Source organism: Setaria italica, chromosome III, assembly GCF_000263155.2.
Source record: "Setaria italica strain Yugu1 chromosome III, Setaria_italica_v2.0, whole genome shotgun sequence".
NCBI lineage: Eukaryota > Viridiplantae > Streptophyta > Magnoliopsida > Poales > Poaceae > Setaria > Setaria italica.
Genome location: NC_028452.1, coordinates 11989194 through 12002912, shown reverse-complemented (window position 1 = coordinate 12002912; position 13719 = coordinate 11989194). Strand labels below are relative to the sequence as shown.

Sequence of the window (13719 nt, the reverse complement as noted above, 5' to 3'; positions counted from 1 at the left end):
CTGAGTGCCCATCGGTTCGATGTTTCAACAAACCATTAACTTTGCGGCCTCAGTGTAAACGTGCCTACCTCTGTATGTTGTTGCAAACTTTCGTTAGATAATTGTTATGACAGTGACTTTTTCTGATGCCACAGCCCACAGATGGCGTTTGAATCACCTCAGTTGTGTTTTAGATTGGGAACTAGAAGCTGTTGGATAGCAGATCAAAATATATTCCTAAAACTTGATTTTAGGAACTAATAGTTACTCCGACAGTTGTCTAAACAAATGCCTATTTTTTTTGGTGCGTCCAATCCTAACGTCAACCTGAGCTATTTTTGCACCGCTCCTGCTCACTCCCAATCCGCGGAGCGAGGGGGGGAAAAAAAGACATCGAACGAGGGGAAAAAACATCCCGATCCTTTTTTTCATTGGGTAAAAGCGCCGTCAATTTTTTTCACGTGGAAAAAACAAAAGTGGGTTCATAGATGTGGCGCGGAACTTAATTTTTTTGGATCTGATTTTTTAGGAACTGTTGGGTGACAAGTTTATTTTTTCCCCAATAATTTTTGGCAAGGTCCAAAACCAATTGTTTGGGTTTTTTTTGAGACTCTTGAGATTCTTAGAACGGTTTAAGAATTCTCCTTCAGCTGCCAGTCCCAGTGTCGGCTCAATTCTCTGAACAGGGGAACAATGCAAACCCGAGGCATGCTGAAACGGACTAAAGAATGGAGAGCTCAGCCAAGCGGGCCTCGTAAGCAGTTTGAAGCACGGGTCACAGCATTTCACATTAAGTTGTAGAGTAACATATAAGCTCTAAATTGTAAGACGCTGCGTAAGATGAAATTCACAAAAACAGTCGGGCAAAATGCTAGCCTAAATCCCTAGAGCAAAATTTCTCCGCAACACGCTTTATGAAGTACAGCACGCTATGCCAGAGGTATGTGCAATAAGATACCAGACTGGCGACAATGATCACTCAAAGCATAAGCAGAGCACATAATATCTGAAACCCAATACAGCAAGTGACAAAACTACCAACATATGATACCATGTCCCGGAAAAATCCCCCCACCAATTCCACAAAACCAACACGCGCCCCCCCAAGGGCTCCACAAAACCAACTCAATGACATTGCATCAAGCAGAACCAAACTTCCATCATTCCAGAACCGCTGTCTGCAAGCATTCGATGCACAGCACCTCACTGCTGCTTGCACTCCACAGGTCGTTCACCTCACTGCTGCTTGCACTCCGCGGGTCGTTCACCCTGCTGCCCTTCCCCTCCAGCAGCTCCCTGGGTCTTCTGCTCCAAAGAGGAAAGCAAAAATGTCATACTCTGAAGCTAGAGAAGGTGTAGAAAAGCTATTCCTTCTTAGAGACAAGGTTTCCATACCTTGGCATCATAATCATCTTCACTTTCCTCATCCTCTTCATCTTCATCGTCCTCGTCGTCTTCATCATCATCCTCATCACCATCTATAAGGCCTTCAAAGTCATCATCTTGAGCAGCCTCCCCAGTGAACCATGAGACAGCATGTGGTATAATCTTGTCTCTGATGGTAGATCTGGAAAATAGAGAAGGGTAATTTAGAACTAGTGAAGCGAGCTTTAAATCTTATTGTATCAGAAGATTAATTGAATCCCTGATTAACAGAAGTATAAATTGTAACCACACAGCAGCCACTACGTGTAATGCAGAATACAGAACAACATACCCAATATCATAATCTTGCTCCATTTGGTTCTGCAACTGTTCAGCCTATTGAAAAGGAAACGTCAAGTCAAGTTCAGTTATGTCATGCATGCGTGTTCAACCATAAAAGCAGGTACAGTTGCTAAGATCTTACTGTATCCTCATCAATTTCCTCATCATCATCAGGTACTTGAGGTGGACTGAAGAAGTTGAAGAAGCTCTCACAATCTTCAGTTTTTGTGATAGGTTTAGTGTTCTTTGACCCCTTCCTTGGCTTCTTTTTAAGAACCTTTTGTGTCAAGCACTTCCCAGGGTGCCATTCAATTTCAGTACTGAAAAACAAGAATTTGATGAGCATAGGCATTAGTTAAAATTTCCATCCATCTGAAAGAAAAAATTAACTCCAAGAGAGCTGAAATGTTAAGTACCCAATGGCTTTCTCTAGAATTGGTTCATCCTCATCAATCATGTGATATGTTTTCGTAAGCACTGAATTCTTGAAGAATGGATTTGTATCAAAGTGAAATTCAAGCTTAAAACCCTTAGGTTCGCTGATCCTGTACCACTTGATGTCCTTGAGGTACTTGAGAGCTTCCTCATCCCTCTCCTGGATCTGAAATGGAAGGACCAGAATTATTTCCAGCCAACAAAAGAATGCTTATGTATGAAGGGACAATAAGTTGGAACAACGTATCGAAAGTTCTCAGAAGGAAAAATTGCACAAAGATGCATGACTTCACCTCCTCAGCCAGGATTTCATGATTCTTCATTGCATTGAGCCAGAAAGCAGGCACACCTTTTTCTTCTGCAGTGAAGCATTGTATTTTAAGTAAAAAAGAAAAACCAAGATGATATGTTTCATCATTGATGCAGAGTTTCATTATCCAACGGGGATAAAGAGATCTTACACATGTGGAATCTATGCTCACCTTTTTGCTCGGCAGGCTTTTCATCTCCACTCTTTTGCTCTGCAGGGGTTTCAGCTGCACTTTCTTCTTTGACACCCTCAACCTCGATCACACCATTGACAATTTCATAACGCTGTCGATTTCAGGACCAATAAAACAGTCAGATGGATCATAGCCCATGGCATATTGGCATCAAATAAATATTGAAGAGGGAATGCATGTATTGTATGGAGCATGTAAAGTAATATCCATCTCTTTTGTCTACATGCTAATCTAGCGGCTATTGCTACGGTAGAGTTATGAGTTTCTCAGAACAGTTCAGAAGTTAAAAATACAATTTGGTGATGTTATAAAACAGAAGACAGCATATACAAAGGCATCATTATTGAAGACATGAACAAACTTACCTTTGAGTAAAGTGGCTCATACAACTTCTGATACTTAGCTTCAAGTGCAGCTCTCTCCTCGAAAAACTTTGCCTCAAGTTCATCATGTTGGCCCTGGAAGACAGTAAACATATAAGTAGAACTCACCACAAATTGTATCTAGAGCATTAGATATCCAGGTTGCACTACTTAAGTGATTACTGTAATACAGAATCAGAAGATACGCATCGGTGATTGAGCTGCATGACAGTATGTCGCACAAGGTAACAAGTCCAATCACATATGCATAAAAGAGAACTATCAACCAATCAAGAAACGAAGCTTCATACACCAAGGACGAAGGTATTCCGATGGATTTAAAAAGATAAAGTGTATAGGTATCACACTCTTTCCAAAATTCTGCAACCCCCCCCCCCACACACACACACACACAATGAGTTCAGGAGCCAACCGTACATTCTTTTTTTAAATTAAAACAACCGTACATTCTATTAAGAAAAAGGGCTAAAACACACAACTAAGCATAAGTACCAACCAGTGCATGAAACATGATGTTACAAGAGTGACACAATGGCATATCTCCAGAACTTCTAGTAATAATCAAAGGCAAGGCAGTGAGCACGAACTGTTAACAAACAACAGCGCAACCTAATAATATTGAAACAGCCCTTGCTCCTATTAAGGTTACAAATTCTGTGCCTAATGCATACCATCCCGCAACGGTTTACAACAAGTATCGTCACAATTACATAACCCACGCTCGATTAGAGACAAATAATGATTTAGTACCACACAAGCTCCATACCAAAGCATGCTACAACGGCAGAAACCAACACAGAAACAACAGTATCTCATCACAAGTGTGGAAGCACCCATACCTGGATCTCCCTGAGCTTCTCGACGCGCTTCCTGACCTTGGGCTCGAGGCTCTCAAGCACGTCGATATGCCGCGACGCCAATCCCTCAAGCGTGTTCTAAACAACCGCAAAAACACCGAATCAGCAGCAGTTCACCCAAAAATCCCCAAACCGGCAACAAGCCCGACCAGAACCCAACCAAAAAAACACCTAACCGCCGCCGAAAAATGCATTAGAAACCTCACCTTGATCGACGCAACAAGGTTAGCCTTGTCCTCCGCGCTGAGCTCTGCATCGGAACCACAGCAAACCAATCAGACACCACGCCTCCAGCAAAACTAACAGCCGAGGGATAGAAATCGAGGGGCGAAGCAACGAACCGGTCGCGTTGGGGAGGGCGGCTCCGAGGCCGGAGAGGTCGAGGGAGTCCTTGCCGTCGCTCATGGCTGCTGCGGAGGGGCGTCGCGAGGCCCTAGAAGCTTCGGTGGGTAGATTTGGGGGAGGGAGGCGGCGAGGGGAGGAGAAACCCTAGCGGCGGCGGGAGGGGGCGCTTGGGTTGAGGGGGAGAGGGAGGGGGTGGCGGAGGAGGGGATAGAAAAAGAGTGGGGAATTGAGGGCTGCGATTTATAGCGGGCGCGTGGGAACTCGGGAAGATTGTGGGGGGAAGCGCCGGTTTGGTTTGGAGTTTGGACTCGCGACTCGCGAGCGGCGCGGTCGGGGGAGAGAGAAAGCGTATTTCCGGGCCCACCTGTAAATCAGCGAGATGCTGGAATATTCCTACAAATTGTCCAGTGGTCAAGGCCCGTTTGCTAGTAGTATAAAATTTTGGCGAGGAATTATTTTTTGCGAGGAGTGTGCTAGTATAAAATTTCACGGGGAATCGGCTGCAGAATCATCTTGAAGCAATTCAAAGAAATATGAGAACAAAAGCGTTTTGAAAATAACTTCGCTTGTGTTCCCGAGAAGGTTGTCACAACGAGGAGCGGCTTAATGGTGAAAATAAGCTTGCTTTTCTAGATTCTCGTTTACGTAAACGAGGTAAGTCCCTTCAAGATTTGAACTATAAGAAGCAAAAAGTGAGAAGTGAAAAAATCTTTGCTTGTATTATAACTCAAGCATAGCTGAGAGAACGGAAACAAACATGGTCTTAGATGCTTGAGCTTGATCACATTTCCTGTGCCATATATTTTTCTACCGACATTTTTAGTTTAGAATGAAGTGTATCAAAGCCATACGATTAATTGGTTTCTAAACCTATCCGCGATGCTGATAAAAAAAACTTGTACGAGTCATCACCAGGTCTTTGATCTCTCGTAATGCACTTTTGCTAGGGACTTTGATGACGCCTTCAAGCAAAGCCAAGCAAGCCATTCACGCGATGATCCGCGCATGTGCGGAAAACGCACAGCAGCGTGGTATGAAAATAAAGAATCGAGCCCAAGCACGAGATTTTTCCTTGAAAGTAGGGGACTCCCTGCCTTCCTTGCAGGGGCAAACCAATCCTTGCCGTGCTGGCCGAGCAGCGCGCAGGTCCGTGCGCGTACGCTTTGCATCCTGGCCCGGCCGCCCGGCCCTCTCATTCGCTGTCTCCGGCTGCCATGGGCGGAAGCCGACCTGGCAAGTCAGTCGGCCAGTCACTCATTGCGTTCCGTGCTCCGTCATGCGGGGGCCTTCAATGATGCCACCAATGCTTTTATGGCGGAATGCAACCACACGTGAACGTGAGTCAGGTACTCAGGTCGCGGATCCATCCAATTCCATCGAGTCTTCTACTCGCAACGGCGATCGACCCGTACGCACTACATGAAAGATGAAACAGCGAGTACACATTCAATGCTCTTATTCACACGCACAGTACCCTGTCAGTGTATAAAACTATGAAATCTCCGTCGGTCACATTTCAATGCACTTTTTTAGTTTTTATTTATTCTACTCTTGTTCGAAAGATGAGGATTGCTCTAGACTGTATAAATTTATAAATATATTTAAGTTCCTGCCGAACCCCTATCAAAACAGGCTAAAAAAATTCAGTCTCCCCCGGGCTCGCTCTCACTCGAGCCCGATGCTCAGCCAGCCAAGCCGTGACCGTGACTCCGCGATCAATGTCGGTCAGCCGACGAGGCCCTTCAAGCAGTAGACGCCGAGCACGAACCAGCCGAGCAGGAGCAGCGAGAAGGCGGCCATGCCCAGGAGGAACGACCAGCCGGCCATGAAGACGCCGACGCAGGAGACGGCAGCGAACGGGAGGAACGACCGGACGGCGGCCGTCCGGTCCAGCCAGCGGCCGCGCAGCCAGACGAGCGCCGCCAGGTTCAGCACGTTCCACCCCACGGATCCCCCGTAGGCGAGCCGGTTCAGGCAGTCTGCCACGAAGGAGTGGCTGTTGCAGGTGAAGAGGTTGTAGCACTTGTGCTCGAACCGCCGCGCCTCCGACCGCAGCGCGTCGTCCCACGACACCGCCGTCCCGGCCTCCGAGTGCTCGTGGGACCTCGCGCACACGTGCGCCGCGAGGTTGGCAGGGAAGCAGCACTGGATCGTCACAATTCACACGACAGAGAACCAACTCAGCAGTCAGTAGAGCACAGGTTCAGCTATTCAAAGCTTGATAATGATGAAGAAGTATGGGCAGAAGTAACAGAACTGAAGTAGGTTGTCACTTGTCAGGTAATAAAGATGCTAAATTGTGTGAAAACAGTTTCGTTCCAAAGGAAATTGATCAGCATATAGGCATGGAAAGATATACCGAACGTTTTGTTAATTAATCAGCATTCTTCCGATAAAAAAAAAACTAATCAGAAGAGTTCTGCACTAGTGAGAAAGTTGTCAAACCATTTTCAGCCTGTTTTACGAAAATGTCTGTCTGAACGGGTAAGTGCAGGAAAAGTGAACATAATAAAATGGTATGATATCAAACAGAGAAGCATATGTTATGCCTGGTGCGCTATCCTACTAACAAGTGATGATTATAGCTTACTTAGAGGAGAAGCGTACTGAATTGAATGCCATAATTACACCATGTTAAGATTGAAATTCAGTAGCGTGGTGTGGAACAGAGTCAGCACGACCTCTGCACTCTGAAAGCTAGTGCTGGTATTTTTTACAAAGCAAACTTAGGATCCCACCTTACATCCCCTGGTCCTATAGATCTTTGAAATCTTAATATAGAAACACAATCTGGGAGGGAATGAGCGAGCAATTGAGCATTATGTATACCTTCTTCATGTCAAGCTGAAGGCATCTTGCTGCAGAACCATAAGCAAGATCGTCCACACTCACCAAATTCGAACCTGCAAAGTCCAAGACAGTTCCATCCTCCCGGGCAATCCCCACATGCCCTATGTAGGGAACCAGCCAAGAAACTACAGGAAGAGGAGTCCAGACAATGCAACAAGGGAACCTTGCTCTCTTTGGGTCTACTTCTCCCAGTGGCCACAACTCCTGCATCTCATCATTTGAACTGAATACTTCATTGTCCGGAGTGGCTTCAAGCTCCATTGAAAGCAATTCTTTTAGCTACACAGATGCTCCTTGTGCTATAAAACATAACCCGCTACTGCTAACTTCCATGTCATGGTCTCAAAACCTAGAACAAGATTAAGCACCACTCAAGTTGTGCACATTAACTTGTATGATCATCATACATTCTACTCTAGGGCAGAATAAAACAGATACAGAATGATGAGCACATAATATCTGGGCACATTGGTGGCTTTACGAAAACAATGACATAACATTTTTCTTTTTAAAAAAGATGACAATAACAGGAATAAAAATGTTAGATATGCAGAGAAGATGGTAGCAGCAAATCTTTAGAAATAAGTATGATATTGACAACTTCGCAAAAATGTCAAACACTAACTAGAAGGATAAAGAGCAGTAGGATTAGGACGACACCTAGCGTTTTCATTTGCTTTTTTTATCATGCAGATAATCATGTCCTCAGTATAGAGCCGACAATTGAGTATTTAAATCACTTCTTTACTAATACTGCAGTAACTAGAATAAGTCTGGTAATAAATGTCGACAATGTTACCAGCTTGTTAGTAATCAAATAACATTGTAAGTGAGCAGACAAGTATACAAGATGAACGAAGTCCACGCCTGAAATTTGAGTTTTGTTAAGAGTAACACACAAGTTTGCAAATAGAATATTCAGATGTAGCTGCAGTTCTAGAGAAAAAAGTTGTTCTTTGTTCACCATATCAACACAACGTAGTCTGCTAATTAGCCTCACCCCCACCGATTCCATAAAAGGAAGTAAAATCATATATACAGGTAACAGAATGCACCAGCAATGAATTCAGAGTTTCAGACTGAAAGCTGCTTTTGCATGCCATTTCACTAACCCGTTGGCATCCATTTCTACTCTGAATTCCACCGACAAATCAGTCCCCCAAGCATGGCTATGCCATCGCTCATCACTTTCTTACCGATCGGTTACACACGCAAACAGGGTTCAGATATTTTTGGCGCTGTACAGTGTACTCCCTTTTCTTTGGTGGTGAAGGGCAATGTAAAACGCACACTAATATAAAATTCAGGATCACTCTAAAGAGATCATCTTGCAACTCAGCACGAAAACCTAAACCTAAACACAACAAACAATGATCCTAGATTCCTAGTACCATTTTCTACGCGAACCCTTTCACCCGTTACACTTCTCTTTGCGCGCAATCCAAGGATCCTAGTACTAATGCAGTAAGACAACATCCATCTACGGTACCAAAGCACTGAACAACGGGACCTCCAATCCCAAGCAAGCATGCCTACAAACAAGAACGGCGCCTCCTCCAAGCTCACCTTCCTCGATGACTGAAAGGACCAAGATTTCTCAATCCAAGAAGATCCTAGCTAGCAACACGCACCCAAGCACAGAGCAGGAGCAAGGAGGGGGACGAGGGGGGGCAGAAGACCTGAACTGCGATTTGGAAAGCCATGGAGCGAACGAAACTCACTAGAAGCAGCCGGATCCTTCTCAGCAGCCGCATTGGGTGGGTGCCGGGGGTGGATTGGATTGGGACGCCACCGCCGCTGTCGGAGTGCAGGTCAAGTGTTTGACGCATTGGGGAGGAGGAGGCGCAGCGCGGCAGCTGTTGTTATAGCGTGCTTGGGAGGAGGGAGGAGGAAAGGTGGGGAAGGTGCATGCACCTGGGGAGCGGGTGTCAGCAGAGGCTACGCGCACCCCGGGACGCCTCGCTCCCGGAGGATGACATGTGGGCCCTGGTGTCGGGTTGGGTCGAGGGGTTTCTTTTCTTTTCTCGTGTCAGTGCAGGACACTGTGGGTCCGTGTGTTTGATTCGGACGCGGCGGGTCGGTACGATCCACGATCCGCCGTTGGTTTGAGCAGCTGCATTGGACGAGCGGTCTGGATTCCGGAGGGTGTTGCTTTCAAGCATGCGATCTGATTGCGCGAGTGATGACGTGGACAAGAGATTAGTGGAGTAAATGAGTAGTACTCCATTTGTGAAGGATTTGCTTGCTTAGTTGCTTCACGAGTGAAAAAAGCAAAATATTCTTAATGAAACGGCACGTTTGGTTCACTGCCACGCGTTAGTTTGGCAAAGCTACAAGCCTTTTCTCCAATCCATGTAGATCAGTACATGTAGCCGATAGAATTGTGACAAGCCACAGTAATAACCACATCAAGCACTCATCTAATTAAGAACTTGTAGGTGCGAGACGTCTGGAATATCAATATCCGAAATTAAGACTGCTTGTCAAGGCAAAAGATTTGCTAGAGGCCAGAGAGGCTTGTCACACGCAAGCATCTGGCATCATCTGCAGGTAGCATGATTAGCACTTAAGCAAAAAAAATATCTCCCACAAAAATCGCATCAAATGAAGTGGCAGTGATCGTGTGATTCGGTAGCTAAGCTAGGATTTTAGCTGATTAATTATTGTTAGAACTCGGAACTTAGAAAAGTAGGCGTCTAGGCGTCTGGTTAGCGGAGCAGCAGAGGCGTGGCAGCATGCCGTCCGCCCTAGATGTAAAGCTTGCCGCTTTTTCTGATACAATCCAGATTAAATACAGGTCAGTTTTACCTTTTTCAAAAGATGGTTTTTGCCGTGTCGACACATCACCGATTAGTAGATATTTGTATCCCCTTTTGGGAGAATAATCGTTCATCATCAACGCATAGCTTAAAGAAAAGAACATTCGCTCCCAAAGAAATCAGAACTGCTAGTATGCCTAGGACATTAGAACATTATAGATCTGTTTGGATGGATTAATAGAGAAGGATTAAACTTTAGTCCTGAATGTGACAATAGACTAAATATAGACTAATCATGACTAGTGGGACCAATTAGCCGGTATATGTAATTAGATCAGCAATTAGTCAATAATTAGCTTTCCTAGTAAGTATCCAAATTACAAGAAATTTTAGTTTTGGGATCCAAATAATTAATAAAACAGGGGGCGTGGCGCGGACATGCACGATGATTGTTGTGCTACTTAGGAGCACGAAATGGATGATCGTATCCTAGTAATTAAAGGCCTGTTTGGCTCTGGGGTGTTAAAATTTAACACCTGTCACATCGGATGTTTGGATGTTAATTAGGAGTATTAAACATAGGCTAATTACAAAACTAATTACACAAATGGAGTGTAATTTGCGAGACGAATCTATTAAGCCTAATTAGTCCATGATTTGACAATGTGGTGCTACAGTAACCATTTGCTAATGATGGATTAATTAGGCTTAATAGATTCATCTCGCGAATTAACACAGGATTCTGCAATTAGTTTTATAATTAGCTCATGTTTAGTTCTCCTAATTAGCATTCGAACATCCGATGTGACACTGTTAAAGTTTAGCACCTCGTATCCAAACACCCCCTAAGTGTTGTTACTCCAAGGAGGTTTAGTAGAGTGCTCTATCATGGGTGGAAAATGCTACGTGTACATTGTAGGGCAAGTTTCCTTCTAGGATTGGTGGGTGCATTTCAAAGAAATGCAGTCCGAGAAACGTGAAAAAGGTTGTGCATGCATGCTCTTCGTGCTAGTCATATGAAGATCTATGGAAGGAAGGAATATAACACGGGTCTGTTTTACCGGTGTTTCTCTACTTTTCATACTTACGGTCATGGATCGCATCAAGTAAAAATGTTCAATTGTGGACCGAGACAGAAGTGTATCATCGTGATATACAATGTAAGCAGTAGATCTATATCTCGCCACAATTTAACATGAGGTTGAATCGGGTGGTGGCGTAGAGCGTATATGTGTGTCTACCGTTCGATGTGAGTTAGACACTGTATTGGATCCATAACAAACACTATACTCTTTGTTTCTGTACGAAAAAAAACCATCAATAAAATACTGTTGCGCTCCTTTCAAATGTGCCAAATGGGTCAAGTGGGCCTAAAGTGGTGACTATTGGCATGGTTGAACGCCATGTGCTACTATGCTAGTGGGCTGCATTGGCACATGGCCCACGTAAAGCCGAAAGATCTCACAAATTCTTGGACCGGTTTCATCCAGTCTCCGTAGAGTGTCCGTCCGTGTCACTGTGTCTGCGAAGTCGACGGAAGTGCAAAACGAGAGCAGAGGCGGCCACGCAAACGCCACGAGGCGAGGGAACGAAACCGACGCCGACTCGCCGAGCCGTTGCTTCCCGGCTCACAACACCCGCGCTCGCGGCTCGCCTTCCCTCCCCCCCATGGCCGCCTCCTTCTCCTCCCCGCCCCTCCACGCGCGCCTCCTCCCGCTCCCCCCGCCCCAAAACCCCTGCCCCGCCGTCCCCGCGAGCGGCGCGCGGCGGGCCGCTCGGCCTCGGCCCCCGCGCCAGCGCTGCCTCGCGACGCCGCCGTCGCGGAACGGGAGCTTCTCCTCGCCGGACACCGAGTGGTGCCCGGTCCCGCCGGAGCAGCGGCCCGTGAACGAGTACGAGGCGCTCGCGTCCTCCCTGCCCTTCTCCTGGGCGGCGGGGGACCTCCGCGTCTACTGCTCCCGCCTCGCGCTCACGGGCGCCGCCTTCGCGCTCTTCGTCGGGCTCCCCGTCGCCGCCTTCGGGGGCCGCGGTGGGGCCGGCGGCGACGCCGTGCACCTCGCGCTCGGGGCCACGGGGTCCGGGATCCTCGCTGTCACGCTGGCCGTGGTGCGGATGTACCTCGGGTGGGCCTACGTCGGCAACCGCCTGCTCAGCGCCACAGTGGAGTGTGAGGAATCCAAATTTGTTCGCCTTCCTGTTAGTTTGCACTGCAGTTGTCTGAAATCCGTATCTTATTTGATTCAGATGAAGAGACGGGATGGTATGACGGACAGGTGAGATGTCTCTTTCGATCGCTCCATTTCTGGTATTTGATCTAGCATTAACATGGTTAACAAAAATCATGTGCAACTAAAATGCATTCCGCTGTGGTTGAACTCTGCTGCGAGGTGTCAGTATATCATCAAAATCTGACTTTCTTAGTTAGGCCTTGATCCTTTTAGTGAAATAGAAAGGAATATGATTATGATCTAGGAAAGCTACCTGAATCACAGAATCAGGATTCAGGAATATAACCAGTGCCACCGAACAAAAGTGGCTCTCTTGCTCATCTTTATCAAGCCTGATATTATTGATATCCAGTAATAAAAAGTGGAGAGGTGTTAATCTGTTGCTGTTTCATATTATGACAAGTGCTCTCTTGGCCAGGAAAGGCCTCCCCACATGCCATTGTGGCCACATGGTCTATCTAGGCCGCTCATCATCTTGCGCACATGCTCCCTTGGCCACTAAATGATGATGTTGTGATGCAGAGTTATTTTCATCCTCATAACATGTAGACAGTCGTCTACATTCTTGATGTCTTTGTGTTTCCACTCTGTTGATGTGATTCTCGACAAGTATGTGTATTTTTCTGATTGGATTTTTGTATGCATGGAATTCAGCGTACTTAACTCATCACTAAACCAGAATTAGGTCTTTCTGCTAATATTGTTTTTTTTCTTCTGGCAGATATGGGTTAAAACTCCAGAAGTTCTAGCTCGTGATCGGCTTCTGGGCTCATTTTCTGTAAGTTTGTCCTTGTTGACTTCGAGAATTCAATGTTTGTTTTTTTTTGTTATCATTAGCTTTTTATTTGCTTTGTTTTCATTGAGAAACAGCTCTATGCTATAAAGCTTAGGAAATGGATATTAAACAGTACACGCACATGGCATGAGCTGTGAAACCCTTCAGAGAATATGATCATATTATGAATCCGTGCTCTGGATGTCGGGGGTGTTATCTGCATAGTCCTTTTCTGACACATTAGAAATGGACAAAAAAGAACCTCATAGCATCATTGAGAAGAATCTCTTACATGGCTGCTAAGCACTGTATTATTATTATTTTTTTTTGTTATGCTCCAGGTCAAGCCTGTGCTGAACAGAGTGAAGTTCACCTTGGTGGGACTGGCAGGCTCCCTGATCCTTTGCATTCTTCTTTACGTCAATACTGAAAACCCAAAGGAACCGTATGAAAATACTGGTGGAGGAGCAATCCCTGGAGTGTACAGTGATGCTGCTGCAAGGTCTTTCGAGCCTGATGCATTCTGTGGAGAACCTGATCTGTCGTAACAACGGAAAGCGTGGATAGATTTTCAGATGATGGAAGATGGTATTACAGGTTCTTGCCTTTGTAAATGGTGGATGCTTCCATTTCTGTTTGGGATTTTTTGATCCATCAGGGTAATGTAAATATTTGACCATACGTAGCACAGTAGTACTGATATTTTAGATACAAGTTCTTGTGAAAAATTTATGGTGCTCGGCCCAAAATTGAAAAATTGCGAATGGATTGACTTCTCAAATTTTGGTCCCGGGTCAAAGTTCTCGCAAGGGGAAGCTTTGCCATGCCAAAGCGTCACGGGCATGTCCCGGAAGCTGCAGAAAATCATGGCATCAAAAGAAATCGTGTGGTAGAAATA

At 45.6% G+C, this 13719-nt stretch overlaps 3 protein-coding genes across 5 annotated transcripts; 1 reads left to right on the top strand and 2 right to left on the bottom strand.

Annotated features, from left to right (window-relative positions):
• Window positions 1-800: 800 nt before the first annotated feature.
• LOC101767418 (nucleosome assembly protein 1;2) lies at window positions 801-4417 on the bottom strand. The gene is made up of 11 exons (XM_004961314.3): window positions 4206-4417; window positions 4071-4114; window positions 3847-3942; window positions 2990-3082; window positions 2604-2715; window positions 2415-2479; window positions 2103-2287; window positions 1829-2006; window positions 1697-1740; window positions 1375-1546; window positions 801-1284 (listed from the first exon to the last, which is right to left on the bottom strand). The coding sequence occupies exons 1-11, from the start codon at window positions 4267-4269 to the stop codon at window positions 1216-1218; spliced, it is 1122 nt and encodes a 373-aa protein (XP_004961371.1). The 5' UTR covers window positions 4270-4417; the 3' UTR covers window positions 801-1215.
• A 1276-nt stretch (window positions 4418-5693) lies between these two features.
• Window positions 5694-8920, bottom strand: LOC101766197 (protein REVERSION-TO-ETHYLENE SENSITIVITY1). Of its 3 annotated transcripts, none has more exons than XM_004961311.4 (3): window positions 8781-8920; window positions 7039-7408; window positions 5694-6354 (listed from the first exon to the last, which is right to left on the bottom strand). In XM_004961311.4, the coding sequence occupies exons 2-3, from the start codon at window positions 7318-7320 to the stop codon at window positions 5935-5937; spliced, it is 702 nt and encodes a 233-aa protein (XP_004961368.1). In that variant the 5' UTR covers window positions 7321-7408; window positions 8781-8920; the 3' UTR covers window positions 5694-5934. The 3 variants fall into 3 exon arrangements, with proteins under 3 accessions (XP_004961368.1, XP_004961369.1, XP_004961370.1); XM_004961312.3 differs by having other exon boundaries at window positions 8626-8902; XM_004961313.3 differs by having other exon boundaries at window positions 8739-8902.
• A 2509-nt stretch (window positions 8921-11429) lies between these two features.
• LOC101765778 lies at window positions 11430-13602 on the top strand. Its single transcript, XM_004961309.3, has 4 exons — window positions 11430-11985; window positions 12063-12091; window positions 12768-12824; window positions 13163-13602. The coding sequence occupies exons 1-4, from the start codon at window positions 11487-11489 to the stop codon at window positions 13367-13369; spliced, it is 792 nt and encodes a 263-aa protein (XP_004961366.1). The 5' UTR covers window positions 11430-11486; the 3' UTR covers window positions 13370-13602.
• Window positions 13603-13719: the final 117 nt, after the last annotated feature.

Bases quoted from the DNA above. Each gene is read 5' to 3' on its own strand.
- LOC101767418 (XM_004961314.3), bottom strand. From the start codon at position 4,269: ATGAGCGACGGCAAGGACTCCCTCGACCTCTCCGGCCTCGGAGCCGCC. The intron at 2,007-2,102 runs GTACTTAACATT...CTTGTTTTTCAG, and splicing joins ATTCTAGAGAAAGCCATTGG to TACTGAAATTGAATGGCACC. The intron at 1,547-1,696 runs GTATGTTGTTCT...TCTATTTTCCAG, and splicing joins GAGCAAGATTATGATATTGG to ATCTACCATCAGAGACAAGA.
- LOC101766197 (XM_004961311.4), bottom strand. From the start codon at position 7,320: ATGGAGCTTGAAGCCACTCCGGACAATGAAGTATTCAGTTCAAATGAT. The intron at 6,355-7,038 runs GTATACATAATG...GTGACGATCCAG, and splicing joins TTCAGCTTGACATGAAGAAG to TGCTGCTTCCCTGCCAACCT.
- LOC101765778 (XM_004961309.3), top strand. From the start codon at position 11,487: ATGGCCGCCTCCTTCTCCTCCCCGCCCCTCCACGCGCGCCTCCTCCCG. The intron at 11,986-12,062 runs GTGAGGAATCCA...TATTTGATTCAG, and splicing joins GCTCAGCGCCACAGTGGAGT to ATGAAGAGACGGGATGGTAT. The intron at 12,825-13,162 runs GTAAGTTTGTCC...GTTATGCTCCAG, and splicing joins GGCTTCTGGGCTCATTTTCT to GTCAAGCCTGTGCTGAACAG.